General features: G+C 26.8%; 1 protein-coding gene across 2 annotated transcripts in view; it reads right to left on the bottom strand.

Annotated features, from left to right (window-relative positions):
- The window catches only part of LOC145189834 (DNA-directed RNA polymerase I subunit RPA2-like), a 29,579-nt gene that overhangs the window by 7,025 nt on the left and 7,987 nt on the right, over positions 1–14,567 (bottom strand). For both annotated transcript variants that reach the window (XR_016453505.1, XM_090091020.1), the window contains exons 4-19: positions 14,305–14,364; positions 14,060–14,134; positions 13,736–13,855; positions 13,423–13,563; positions 12,636–12,830; positions 8,532–8,682; positions 6,941–7,067; positions 6,429–6,546; positions 5,813–6,013; positions 4,566–4,775; positions 3,906–4,103; positions 3,575–3,727; positions 3,103–3,147; positions 2,697–2,804; positions 675–749; positions 426–527 (exon numbers count right to left, since the gene is read on the bottom strand). Coding sequence is in view for 1 of the 2 variants with exons in the window: in XM_090091020.1 (XP_089947146.1) it covers positions 426–527; positions 675–749; positions 2,697–2,804; positions 3,103–3,147; positions 3,575–3,727; positions 3,906–4,103; positions 4,566–4,775; positions 5,813–6,013; positions 6,429–6,546; positions 6,941–7,067; positions 8,532–8,682; positions 12,636–12,830; positions 13,423–13,563; positions 13,736–13,855; positions 14,060–14,134; positions 14,305–14,364 (2,079 nt within the window). In the remaining variant the exon portion in view is untranslated. The remainder of the gene's footprint in view (positions 1–425; positions 528–674; positions 750–2,696; positions 2,805–3,102; positions 3,148–3,574; positions 3,728–3,905; positions 4,104–4,565; positions 4,776–5,812; positions 6,014–6,428; positions 6,547–6,940; positions 7,068–8,531; positions 8,683–12,635; positions 12,831–13,422; positions 13,564–13,735; positions 13,856–14,059; positions 14,135–14,304; positions 14,365–14,567) is intronic.

Raw genomic sequence — 14,567 nt, 5'->3', positions numbered from 1 at the left:
AAAAAAAAAGAAAAAAAAAGAAAAAAAAAAGGAATCGATATATTTTTATTTTTTTTTTATCAAAAACACAGCTTTTAAAAAATGTATAAATATGATTTTGAGTTTTGACTTAATGAACTTTAAATTTTAACTCTTTTGTGCTACGTTAATATTTGTAATACAGAATTATTAGCACTCTTTAGCTTGATTTAACATTACTTTCACCATTTTTCTATGACTATAAAAATTCTATTCATTAAAAACTTTGGGCGTTAGACAAAACATGCTATGCAAGTCTGGTTTTTGTAACTGACACTTAAATCAAATTTAGCTTGCGATACCACATGACTTTCTTGTATTAACAGAATTTTTGAGACTCAACATGTTTAAAACTTTTAAATTTAATTTAAGAAGTTTTCATTAAATCTTATTTTAAAAAAATTTACTGTATATGATATGACAGCAACCACAGCATTAGTTCCAAGTGGAAAGTTATCAACACCATAATCATTGTAAGTCTTGTTACGAACAAGTGGAGCTTGAGGAGTCTAACAGAAAAAAATTGCTTAACAACTCTGAACAACTTTTCGTAAGAAATTCAAAGTAAAATGTGTTCTTTAATAAAACTATGTAAGTAAAATGATTTCCCATTCATACTATTTGCCAAACTAATTAAAAGTTAAATGTCAACATACTTGTATTCTATACATTTTATTGTCAGATCTATACTTGAGTGCTTGACAAGGGGTTCCCATTGTTTGTTTACCCATCTAAAAAAAAAAAATCAACTTTAAAGTAATGGTTAAAAAGGAGGTGTTATAGTAGAAATATTTTATTGCAGAGTTTTTAAAGGATATGTAAAACTATTTAAATTAATGATTGCGAAAACAATTTTAATTCTAATATAACTTTATTGAATTGTTTTTATTGCTTTGCTTCACAAATCCAGAAAGTTAAAACCATTTTTCTTTAAATAAGACTAGTAAAAATGCTGTTGTCTAAACAAAAAATTGTTATGTTCTGTGATTATTTTACATATAAAGATCTATATAAAATTTGGATATTTAATGATTCATTACTCTTGGTATAAATTGATAGATTAATGAATCGAATAATGATATTCACTTACAAATTGTAAAATTTGGGAAATTGTTTGATATACAGTTAGAGAAATGAGTATCTGGACAAAAAATTTTATTTTGAAAAATAAAATCAGGCAAGTTACTTAAGAAAAGGAGTAATTTTTTGATGAAAACTCTTGCGATTATTTTGAAAGCAAATTTAATTAAGATTAAAAACTTTTTAGTATCGAGTTGGGCCACCATTGGTTTTAATGACTTTTGTTAAATTTGCATTGATTTATGGAACTTTTTTTGTTGTATCTAGATTAATTTGAGCCCGAGCTCCTTGAAGCAAGATTCTTTTTTTTTTTTTCTAGACACGTGCCAACATTTTAATCTAGAACAGCCCAAAAGCATTCAATTAGATTGAGATCTGGACTTTGACCTGACCATTCAAGTAGCTTTCTTTGACATATGCTTGGGATTATTGTATTGTTGAAAAATAAAATGTTTTCCCATTTGCAGTTTTCAAATAGAGACTAAAAGATTTTATTAAAATGTTGACATAAACCTCCGAGTCCATAAATCCATTAATAAACTCCAATTTCCCTGTTCCAATCCATCGATCCCCACGCCATAACATTACCTCCACCAAACATAATTGTTCCTTGAATGTAATTGAGTTTGATTTGCATTCCTTTCTCCATACTGTTTGAGTTCAATTGAACTTCACAAGATTAAATTTTGACTCATCAGCCTACAAAATTTTCTTACAAAATGACAACATGTGTACATTTTTCTCAGCAAATACAAAATTTTGTGCTTAATGGGTTTTCGAAAGAAAGCTTCTTCCATGGAACTCTTACATTAAACCCACAATGTTTCAACTGATTTTGAACAGTATACAGGTTCATTTGAATTCCAAGTTCTTTCTCAAGAAGGTTTGACACCTTTGGTGCCGATAAAAATTGGTTTTTCTGCATAATTTGGACAATTTATCAATCTATTCTGGGTGTCATTTTGCATTTAGTTCTTGATCTTGGCTGGTTTTTCACACATCTAAAGGTTTTATACTTTTAATCAAGCTGCTGGCTCCTAATACCATTCCAGTCATTTCTTATACTAATCTCAATGCCTGAACAATTCAATAACTAAGTTGCATTGAGCTCGCAGGCACTCCTTGGAATTAACTCACATTCTTGATGACATCAATGACAAGTCAATCGCTTTGAAAAATATCGGTCAATTATTAGTGATGACTCATTATTTGATAACAAAATATCTTGAATTATTGCTTTAAAATCTTTTTTTAATTACTACTCTGAAAACTTTATGTTCAGATAATTATATTTTAAGATTTTAAAACTCCTTAAAAAATTAATAAATTTTGAGCAAAGAAAATGCATTATTTTGTTTTTTGTCATCTGAAATCTTCATTAAACTTGCTTTCAAAATAATCATAAAAATTTTCAAAAACTTTTTTTTTTTTGCTTGCTAGAGTTTAGTTTTATAATGAATTTTTTTGTTTGGATACTGTACTATCTATCTAACTGTACTATCCGACATAAAATAAAAGCATTTAGTTAAATATATTGCAGAATATACTCTTAAAGTTCTTCTAAATAAATACTTTAAAAACAATTAAATGTAAATCACCTGACATTGATACATATTTCTTGGACTTTGATTAAAATCAGAATAAGGTGTTAAAGTAGCTAACTCACTTAACATAGCACAATCATTTAGCTCCATATGAGTGGTTTTCTAAATTATAAAGACAAATAGTTAACCAGCATTTTTATTAATCACTAATTCCACAATTTAAATCTATTTGTATGCAATTGAGTACTTTCTCTAAAATCTATAGAGCTAATACAGCTCAATTTTCAATTGGATACCCTTACTTACGACTGTATTAAATAATTTCAAAAAAATTACTTCCTTAACACTTCTTATTTTTATCTATCAGCCATTTTATCCATTCTTGCATTAAAATCTGTATAAAATGGAGATGAAGTTATAGAAACTAATCACTATAAACTATATTTGAATGATAACTTACTCCTACATGTATTTCCTCAGAGCATACTGCAATATCCATATATACCTATGAAAAAATATAAATTTTTGAATAAATTAGAATTCAAAACACTTAAATTGTTTAACAATAGATTAACTAATCAATAATACAATGGGGCTTTTTACTAATTTAAACTCTTCAGAATGATGTAACTTTTGTAAAAGTAAAATCATTCTGAAGGCTTCAAGTTAACTTTAAAGAATGATGCACTACTTTTATGACAAAACAAATGAAACAAGTAACACAAAAACTACGATAATACAATTTAAATAAAATTGACAACAAATTTATATCCTGAATTCTAAAAATAATTTATATTTAATAAATACCAAATTTGTTTATCTGAAGCTACAGTGGAATGTCAGTTATAAAAGAAAGACACTAATTTATCATCACTTAAGACAAATTTAGAAGCAGTTTTATTTTTTGTTGCATGTTAGATGAGTTTTAGTACCTGTTCAAAAGATCCAATATATTCTACTGTATTCGTAAGTAAATTATAAACAGGGCGAATCATTCTTGCAACATCTGTAAATAGGAAAACTCCTTCATATTGGCTTGCAAACTTTGTTCTTGGAATAAAAGTAATCTCCATTGTAGGAGGGACCTAAAAAAACTTAAGTTAGTGAAAGTGAAAAGAGAAAACTTATAAAGAGGTTCACATGCTTTTATAAATTACAATTAATTACCTGTATAATGCCTCTTTATGACAAATTTTATAAACATTTAAATATCAGAAAAGATTATGTCTACAATAATAATAAAAAAGCAGAAGCTATAAATACCTTTTCCTTATTTAAAGCTTTAAAAACTCTAAGTTTCTTGCAGACTTCCTCTGCAATTTGACTTCTTAATTTTCCTATAACACAGCCATCCAGTAGAACTGGATAAGTGTCAGTTACTGTATCCATATCACACAGTTGCATGCCAAGTTTAACCAGAAGTTTTATTAGGTTATTGGACGGTTGCGTTGTATTTTCTACCTAAATAAATCACAATATGGCTAATGAACTAAATAAACTTTTTTTTGAGGGGCATATGAATTATTTGGCAAATGCATTCAAATTTACTTATTTATTTTAATAATCTATTTATTAAGGGATTAAAAATAAATCAATTTTTTCTTTCATTTATACATTTGAACATATAATTTATTGAAAGCAGATAGTTTAATGAAAATCTATTATCCTTGCTGTTGAACTGATTACCTTAAACTATTAATACAAAATGAATTTTTGTTCCACAAACTTTATTTTAAAAGTTCTTTACAACCCCTAAATGTGCATGCAAAATCAAAATTTTAAAACAAGGGAACAAAAGGAACAATAAAGAAGAAATTTCTTGATTAAAAAACTATTTAACAAACCTTAACTAATTTAATTAACTTATTTAATTGAAATACCAGCATTTTAAAATTATTAGAAAAAAAATAAATAAAGCTCTACCAAACAAGGTGCAGCCAAATGATTAAGTAACCCACATGGAGCACCATCTGGTGTATGAACAGGACATAGGAAACCCCATGCTTCAGGAAGCAGTCTGCGTACAGATGTTGTCCTCATTTGAGCAAAAAAAGCACCACGATGAATACATCGAAAATGTGATAAGTAACGCATAAAATTTAATTTGTCAGCTACCACAGACATGCCTGTAGCCTAAAATAATACTTGTGATTATGAAAACAAGATTTGATAAAAATAAAATTATAAAAAATTATATTTTTCATGTTATTATCTATTTTTATATTTACTTAAGAATATTTATTTAAGTACATATACTAGTTTTAGATGATGTGATAAGTGTGACCAAAACAGTAGTACAGAATTTAGTTTTAGAAACAAACTTCAGTAATAAAAATATGCATTAAATTATTCCCCATGGCACATTAAATGCAGTGAAAAAAGAACTTGTTTGATTGTAATATGCTTTGGTGATGGTCCAAAGCTCATTGTCTCTATTGATAAAGATTTATAATTGCCAAGTGATGAACAGAAATTGTTGAATTTCTTACCAGTTGTAAGGGACTTTTGACATTTTCTCTCAATGTTTAGCACATTTTTGTATTGAACACTGAGCTTGCCAATGTTATTAGAAAATATGATTTAAATGTAACAGTTTCAGATGCAGAATGTAGAACTTTTTAAGAAGTTTTTGTTTTTAAGTTTTTTTTAAAATCGCTTAAACTGTGTTTTATACAAAATGGAAATTTAATGGAACATGATGAGAATATATTTTAGGTGAACATTTAATGAATATTGACTGCAGAGGATTGAAGTTTTTTCTCCTTTAAAATGTCAGTTCTGTGAAATATAATTATAAATTTATAGTTTTGCCTAATGTTAAGATTACTATTGGCTTATGCAAAAAATGAATGAGCCTATTAATGTTTTTATCAGAAGAATGTATGTATAGGTTATTCTTCTATGGGTTTTATTGTCCAAGTATACAGTGACAGTTGTTGTTAACTTATTGAACAATTTCTGTAAACAAATATACAACAGATAGTCAGAGCATGTTGAAGAATAAGCAAATTGCAGAGCAAATGATCTATATTTATGAAAAATTGTAATTATGATTTAATTGCATATGATATAAAAAAATTCTAGTTCTTTTGTATGTCAGATTTAGACATGCTGTGATGTCAAAAACTGTTGTTCATGGCCACATATCAATCAGAGGGCATAAAACTAACCTGCATGAGGCCTAAACCAGATTTTGATAAAATATTTCCTGTAGCAAGAAATGACTCCATACTCTTTCCAATATCAATTGATTTATTGAAAGAACTTAATATTGCAGTTTGATTTAACTCAAATTTTTTTGGCTGTTTATTGCTATTGATCTCTTTTACTAAAGCCAATTTAACCACATTCAGCCAACTCTCCAATTTATCCTAAAATTAATAATATATAAAGAGCTTATACCAAAAAAAAAAAAAAGGGATATTAATGGTTGAAATTTTTTCAACACTTGATATTTTGGTCAGCATTATTGATTAATAAAGTTGGTACAATTTAATGTAATGAGAAATTCATTTAAACTGGCTTTTAAGTTTAAATGAATTTCCCATTATAGTTTAATTAAAAAAAAAACAAACAATTCTTTTCAACTAAGTTTTTTTTCCCTCTTAGCTTCTGAGATTCAACTCTTTTGGGAAAGATAAATACAAATAAAACTAACAAAACAAAATAAAACATCGAATAATATAAAACAACAGTAAGAAATGTTAGAATTATCTTTATAAAAATTTCTGAAAAAAAAAAAATTCTAAAATTTAAGTAAAGAAAAAAAAAAAAAAAAAATCTTACCTTCAACACAAGTAAATAAGTGTGCCCTCCAAGGAGAACCTCTTGGTTCATTGGATTATCAGGTGTTTCTTCAGCACATTTTTCATTAGCAAGAGCAAATAACTTTTGAGTCATGTAACTAATAATGAAATTAGTTTTTTACTCCTTTAAAGCTAATTGGTATATTTTTACAAGCTTCAGCTCTGAAAAAGCTTAAGACTTAAGAAAAAGCTTAAGAAAAAATTTAATGCATTTTTAAGTGTCAAACTATTTTAAAGGATTTTGTGACAAATGAGCGAGACACAAATTATATATTTTTGTTAACTTGATAGCATTTTCATAAATTGTCATAAATTAGCTCTCATTATACTTTTGGGTATAACTGTGAAGACAAGATGAAGTTTATTTTGAGCAAAGTTTAATTAAACTCAAGAAAATAGTCAGTTATTTATTTTATGCCTTAAACTGTAGATTATGCAAAGTAACAAAGTATAAATATTTGATAAACTTTAATGGAAAATTATAAAACTTACACAAGTAAATTGAATTTGTCTGTAATTCGCTCAAGATGAACTAACACACAGTTTTGAAACAAATATCTTCCAACATCTTCATCACTTGTCCATTCAGGTAAATTAACTTTGATTCTGAAGCGTAGACCTACAAAATATACTCAACTTCTAAAAAATATTAAAAGCATAATTTTAAGTTTAAAGAGTGTAAAGACATTTTAAATGGGTACCCTGTTATAAACATAACTATCCTTCTCATTTGCATACCTTCATCAAAATTTACTCCTTTTTGATATCACAATTTCCATCATTTACGAAAAGTTTTTTAAGTAAAAAGATTTGCAATAAGGATACTAATCTTCCCTTCTCCCACCCCTCTCCCTATAACTAGTCATAAAATGCTACAAATGCTATATAAAATTAAAGAAGATAACTGTAAATGCCTAATTCTCAAAAATTTTCAAATCAAGAAAATGAGCAATAATTTAACATTTCAAATCGTTTCTAGCTTCATTTTACTTAAAAACAATGAAAAAAAAAGAGAATCAAAAGAATGCATCACTGCCAGCATATAATTATGTCATTCATTAGATTTGTATAAGAATTTTATCTAGAAAAGCAAATTGGGCTAATTTACAAAATAAGACTTAATTTATCATTACATTATTTGCAGCTTTGTTTCAATATCTCAGTATAACATCAATGTATGGATGATTTATGTAAATTAATAATAAATTGGTTCACCAATTTGGTTAGTGTCATGGCATTTTTGTACTACAGTGTGTAAACCCTAAAGCTTTCAACTTCTTTACAGACTTTTTTAGAAAGTAAAAAATAATTTTCTTCAAAATAAACTAACTTTTAATGCCTAAAATGTATATTTCATTGCAGGAAAATGAAAAAAGCTATACCTATTTTTAAGACACTTATTAGATTTTTAACAATTGTAGATGTTTCATTTCACTGAAAGCAATACTTTAAATTATTCTTTTTAAAAAAAAAATAAGATAATTTTCAATTATAATCATAATTAAAGTAAAACAACTTTATGTTCATAGGACATAAAGTTGTTTTTATTTTATGGTTACTAGTTATTTTAATTTTAGTCAATAAAAGTGAGATCAGTGTTTTTTCTTAGGTAGTGCATTACACTATCATCAATTAGGTTACCTTGTTATTATCATTTATTAAGAGTAATAAGTGTGAATAAGTTGAGAATTATAAAAGGACCTATAGTTTTGACTGATAGCGTAGTTTAACAACAAGCAAAGTAGAGACTTCTAAGCTCAAAGGTATTATTTTCTAATTATCTGGTTGACTGAGTGTTTGAAAAAGTTGTTTGACATAATGGAAATAAACCAAATATTTACTGAGACAAATCAAAAAGAAAGTCATTTAAAAAAGCATTAATTTACATGAAGCATTTATATTATGAACCTGGTTTTGTTTTTAGTCTGAGATCTATAAAACAATGTTGTTTTATCAAGTTGATTAAAATTAAGTATGAGCTCTAACATTCTTAAATAATATTAAAATAGGGCAAATACTTTACAAAAACAAAGTGTTATCAAAGGCTTAGAGTGTAGTTTCTGAACTTGTGTAACATGCTTACCAATATACTTGAGAACATCATTTTGAGACATCAAGTTTTCATTATGAAGTGTTCGAAGCATGTTGGCAACAGCATCTTTGAAGAAAACATTGTCCTCTTTTCCATGAAGAAGTTGTTTGTAAATGTACTGGTCTGAATTACTTGTTAAAGACTAAAATTATTTCAATAAACATTTAACTGTAAGCTCATTACTTTTATAAGTTTTTATAAGTTTTTCTCAAATAATTTCAAAATATAAATTTATATAAATGCTCCTACTTACATTCATGTTTGTTTTTTATTTAAGAAAAAAGAAAAAGAAAAAAAAAACAAATTTAAAAAAATATTGTGACTGGTGTATCATTTAAATTTTTTTGTACTGATTACTTTTCAAAGAATACACTTAAGCAAGTCTAAATATAAATTCTTATATGGTTTAATAATTTCCAAACTGTAAGTCAAATAAATTTTAAACTTTTGAATTACATGCAAACTTTTGATTTACAGATTTTGATCAAAATTTTGAACTTTTTTGTGTTTTAAGAATGATAGTGAAAATAAAAATGATATCCTAGTTGAATAAATCAGTATTAGGTCAAAATTCCATTGAGATAAACTTGGATTTCAACTTACACTTATTCAGAAAGTTTCAAAGCTAAATGAAATTATCTCAACTGAAGCTCAATTTAATTTCTTATTTAACCTAAAAAATTTAATCAAATACAGAATTAAGTTGATAATATAAATTCAAATGTGATTAGAAGCTATCATTAGATTTGTAACTTTGCTAGTATTTATTCAAGCTAATTCATATAACAGGGTATTTATTTTAATTGGTATTTCTGTTATAACTCAGGTCAAAACACATAACTAAACCCAGGGTGCAAACTTAGAGTGAAGTTTGCACTTCAGTTATCTTTCTGGCACAAATTTAATTTTACTAAAATTGTAGATTTTGCATTCAGAAAAAATGACTTTGCTGGCAGTGCTTAATCTCAACTAGATAACTGAGTATCATTTTGATAAAACCTTTTTTTATTTATAACTAGCTGGAATACCTGGAGCAATGTGCCAGGTTTTCCAGCTATTAGATATAAAACTTTACTGTATTAATCAGAAATGCAATTGTAAAAGTGTAGTCATGTTTTTGGGAACTAAGCCACACTGTGGTAATATAGCTTTTTCGCAATAAACACATCGATAAATCAAAACAAACTTCTCTCCAAACAAAAACTGTCTTAACAAATATTTTCGTTCATTTATACCGTATACTTTTCCAAAAATATCCCTCAAAAATCGTTATAAAAAACCACTAACACATTTACAATTTTTTGGTTTTCACTAGTAAAAACTAAAATTATTGGCCCTGTTAATCAGCTTCTTGGTGGGGGCAAGGAGTGGTTGGAGGGGGATGGAATTTGGTTTCAGCCATAAGTATCCTGAACATGGAGTCTGGGGTGGTCCAAAGGCCAAAAAAAATTGGGTTAAATTGGGTTGGCTTTAATTTTTGCCATTAAATTATTGGGTTAAACCTTGAACTTGGCTTAGTGGTCATGAGTGTTAACTCCTTGACCTTGGCCATCAAACTTATTTTGACATGAACTTTATTTTAATTTAAAGAACACTTGAATACATTTTGGAAACTTACAAGAAAAAAAAATTTTTTAATTGTTTTTGAATTTTCAAAATTTGAATTCCACTAAAGTAAAATTTTGCTGTTAAATTTTCTAGCCTTGGGCTTGAAAGTCAAGTATTGAAACTATTTTTTTTTTTTTATTGGTTCTGTATTATTTTAAACATTTAGCCAACTTTAAAGTTTAATATCAAACAAGTATATCAACTTGTTTAATTGTTAAAGGAATTTTTTTGAACATCAGAGAGGGTAATTTTATAATTAATATTACAATATATAAAAGACAACAATGAATATTCTACCTTGGTATAATGAAAAAATAAAAATTTAGAAATATAGGATTGAATTGATCCCTATATGTTTCGACCAAAATACTTTAAAAAAGAACACTTGTTTGCTGTCTGAAAAAAAATAAATAACATAACACAATCCAAAAACAATATTGTTTTGGATTGTATTATTTTCTATTTGTTTAAGTCAGGAGATCTTAATTTTTTTCTATTTATGTGAACCACACTAAACCAAAGTAACCAACAGGTTTAAAAGTATGGTACCTCCTAAGTCCCAAATATATTTGAGATTTTTTTTATAGTTATAGAAAAAAAGAGTTTCTGAGATCTGATATAAAGTTTTAAACAAAAGAAAAATAACTTTGAAAAATAATATACTTGGAGTAACAAAGTAAGATTTACATAACTATATTTGTTCTCCATGTTTTGGATGTTCCAACAGCCTTTTAAACCTGGCTTAGGGTTACTTAAACTTACATGAATTTCACTACATCATTCAGATAAATTATCCACTTCTCATTTATGGTGTTCTGCAAATGACTGTACATGACAGCAAATGTAGATTTTTTAAGCTTTGTTACTTTTTTTTTCAAAATTTTAACCAATTTTTATGTTGATAGATATGACTTCTTTAACTTGTTTATTACATCAATGAAGCCAGGCTGTTACTTGCTTGAAAAACCTGAAGGACACTTCTTGATTAAAACAATTATCAGTTTCAGACCAACAAAACTTTTTCTAGCAGTTAAACAACATCAAATAACAAGTGAAGTTCTAGTGGAGAATTTAGTTTTTAAGTAGTTTGTCAGGTTGCAACTTTACATTAAAAAATTAACAGATTGTTAAACTTTGGCTTCTAGAATGTTTTTACTAAGATGTTTTATACAAATTTACACAATGAATCCCTATCTTTACACTAGAATCCCCATCTTTAAGTGAATTTTTGTTCTGGTAGGGATTATTGCACTTCATTTTCATTAGTCTTTATTCATGTATCATTTAAATATGTAAAAAGTCCATTAATTATCAGAGTACTTATCAGGAAAAGCTTTTACACATATTTCAAGAAAACCCTGGCCTCCATCATGAAACTTTCTCAGCCTACAAAAGCCACAAACTTCTTTTTCTTCTCAGCAGATCTCTCAATTATATTTTGTGTGCTATTATTTCCCTTATCTGTTTTTCTCTTTAGAACTTTATAAATGATGCTACTTCATTGTAAAAATGTGATTTTCCTAAATTAATGTAAGTAACAAACTAATTTAAACAATATTCAAAATCCTCTAACAAAAAAATACCTTAAATAACAAGAGAAAATTTATGGATTTTATTTAAATAGAATCTAATAACTAAAAGTATATTTTATTTATTTGTTACCTTTCCTTATAAGTTGCAGAAGATCTAAACACAATTTTAACTTAGTTCTTTTTTTCTGCATGGATCTTCTTAAGTTTCTTGGGAAGATATTTCTTGCATTGAGTTCCAAATACTCATTTTGAATTTAACGTGATTCAATTCTATTTTTAACTTTTTTTTTTTTTCTTTTGGCCTGTTTTGAACTGAACATGATTAGTGATATAAAATTAAAACAAATTAAAAATGAGGATATTTATGTGTTGAACTTTTTTTTTACATTAATTGCATTAATCTAAACGTAAAATCTTAAATCTATTCTTTCATTCTTTTTTTTCTAAATTAATCTAAACAATTCTTTTATCAACTCATCTAAAAAGTAAAGCAAAAAAAACAACAGGAAAACAAAATAGTTAAACTAATTTTCTATTTTACTTGTCTGGTTTTTCCCCTAATAACTTATCACTGCTTTAATGAGGCAACTTTAATTTTTATGAACTTATACTAAAAATGGAAGGCCATCACATAGGGTTATCCTAATATACTACTGTGTAGTAACCTTTTTCAATCTTTTTAGACCTAAGAGGCACTTTGGTTTGGTGGATACTTTAAAAATATAATTAGAGTGTTAAACTACTTTTAACTAAAATAGTATTTCTTACAAATTGTTATATAAATATAAGCGAACTTTATTTTGTAATATAAAAGGTTTCATTTGACTGACAATATTTTGAACTAGCAAGTTACTTTGGTTCAGTGTGGACTAATATTTTATATAATTAAGTTTTTATTTCAGGAATAAATAACAACTTTTTCAAGCTGTAATACAAAAAAGTTTAAGAAAATTACCTTTAAAACTAATGCCAACGGTACAAAGAATTGTTCTTTTTGATGTATGAATGATAGGGTGAAAGAACCATCTGTTAAATAGTGTAAGACATTTGTGTTTCCTGACTGATCTTTTTGTATTGAGCGTATGGACACACCAAACTCTGTAAATAGAGGACCACGAGATTTCCATGAGTTGCGAATCATTGCTAGTGGCTAGAAAAAATCGTAAACTTAAGATAAATACAGTTTCAGTTAAAAATTTTTATATCAGTTTATCACCTTTATTACACTTTTATATTTAAGATATAGTGATAGAAAAGATATAACTGCTTTTTTGTGAGGAAAAAAAACAAACAAACAAACAAACAAAAAAAAAACACCAAAATCAAAGTTTATATGAAAAAATTAGCTTTGATTTTAATAATGCACATTTTTGACAATGACAAATTTAGACAATTAGATCTTGACAATCCATTTTTGAAAAAAAAAAAAGATTTATTTCTAATGCCTAGGCTGGCCTCCAGATAATTATATCCTGATAACCTGTTTAGGGTTAAATTACAAGGCAGAGGCTAAGGCAGTTCTTTTCAATTAGAATATTCCTTAAGATGTATAAGGTAATTCAGTTTTTAGAACTTTTAAAATTAGATCAAAATAAGTGTTGTTGATCTTTTTTTTGACAAATGGTCCCAAAATCCACACTTATGTGATACACTCAATATAGTTATCATAATTATAGTTTAGAATTATCATAATTTTTGGAATTAAAATGGCTTTTTTATATTTTCAAAAAAAATCAACTCACATAATTTCTTCGTGGCATTATAAGCATTCTCAAAATCTTTTCAATTCCGTTGACAATAAAATAGCCTCCCCACTCTTCTGCTTCTTCATGCTTCTCTACTAACTGTGCTGGCGTTAGGTTGGCAAGTGAACAGTTTTTTGACTAAGTTATAAAATTTTCATAAAACATTTTTTCATGTCTAGAAAAATAAAACTTTATATATAGATTTCTTGTTTAAAAATTCTCATGAGTATTTATTGTTTATTCCTTTTATGTATATACATAAAAGTTTAAGATATATTTAAATATAATTTTAAAACATAGTCAGGCTTACTTTAACCATAATAGGTATTTGACCAATTGATTTAGTGACACTTCCTTGAAGTTCTCCATTTACTTTCCACTGAACTGATACAGTTAGTTTAGCTTTATATGTACAGTGACGCTCCCTGCACTAGTATAGAGAATAAGTATATCCTTTTGTGGAATTCATAGTCCTTGAATGGAATTGGGTATTTTTTAGAAAATATACACTTTGTAAAATGGGATGGAACATTTTAACAAAACTTGTAAAATTATATAAAATGAAAAAAATAAAAAAAACAACAACCATAAAATACTATAAAATATTTGAGAATAAAAGTTAAATCAAACTTACCTCAGAAGGATAAACTCTTAATGTTCTTGAGCTGAAATTGTTATCGTCAACTGTCGGAACACCAATAATGCAACTCTGAAAGAAAGCAATCCAAAATAAAATATTATAAAAAATCTATAAACAAATAAGTATGAAAATAAAACTTAAACAGATATAAAGAAAACAATTCAATGAAACGGAAACAAAATACTGTTAATAAAACCAGGACAGAAATCTAAGTAATATAATATTTTGCAGAAACTTACCAAAAAACTAATTTCAGCTCTTCTGCCATCTGGTAATTGAAACTCTTGAGGACTTATTAACTGAAAAATTACATAATATTTTAAGAACATGATGTATTAGTTAAATATAATAAATCTGTAATTGAGGTGCTGAAAGAGGTTGAGAGTGGCCTAATCCTCATATTTTTTGATTGGATATATTATTTCAACATATCCCTATAAATCAATTCTTCGAAGTGCCAGTGACAAAACCTGAAGTTAAGTATTTATTATATAAAAAAATT

The sequence above is a fragment of the Hydra viridissima genome, unplaced genomic scaffold (assembly GCF_058129835.1).
Source record: "Hydra viridissima isolate aposymbiotic clone 2 unplaced genomic scaffold, HvirCarnegie_v1 scaffold_6, whole genome shotgun sequence".
Lineage (NCBI taxonomy): Eukaryota > Metazoa > Cnidaria > Hydrozoa > Anthoathecata > Hydridae > Hydra > Hydra viridissima.
This window is presented reverse-complemented; position numbering and strand designations above follow the sequence as displayed.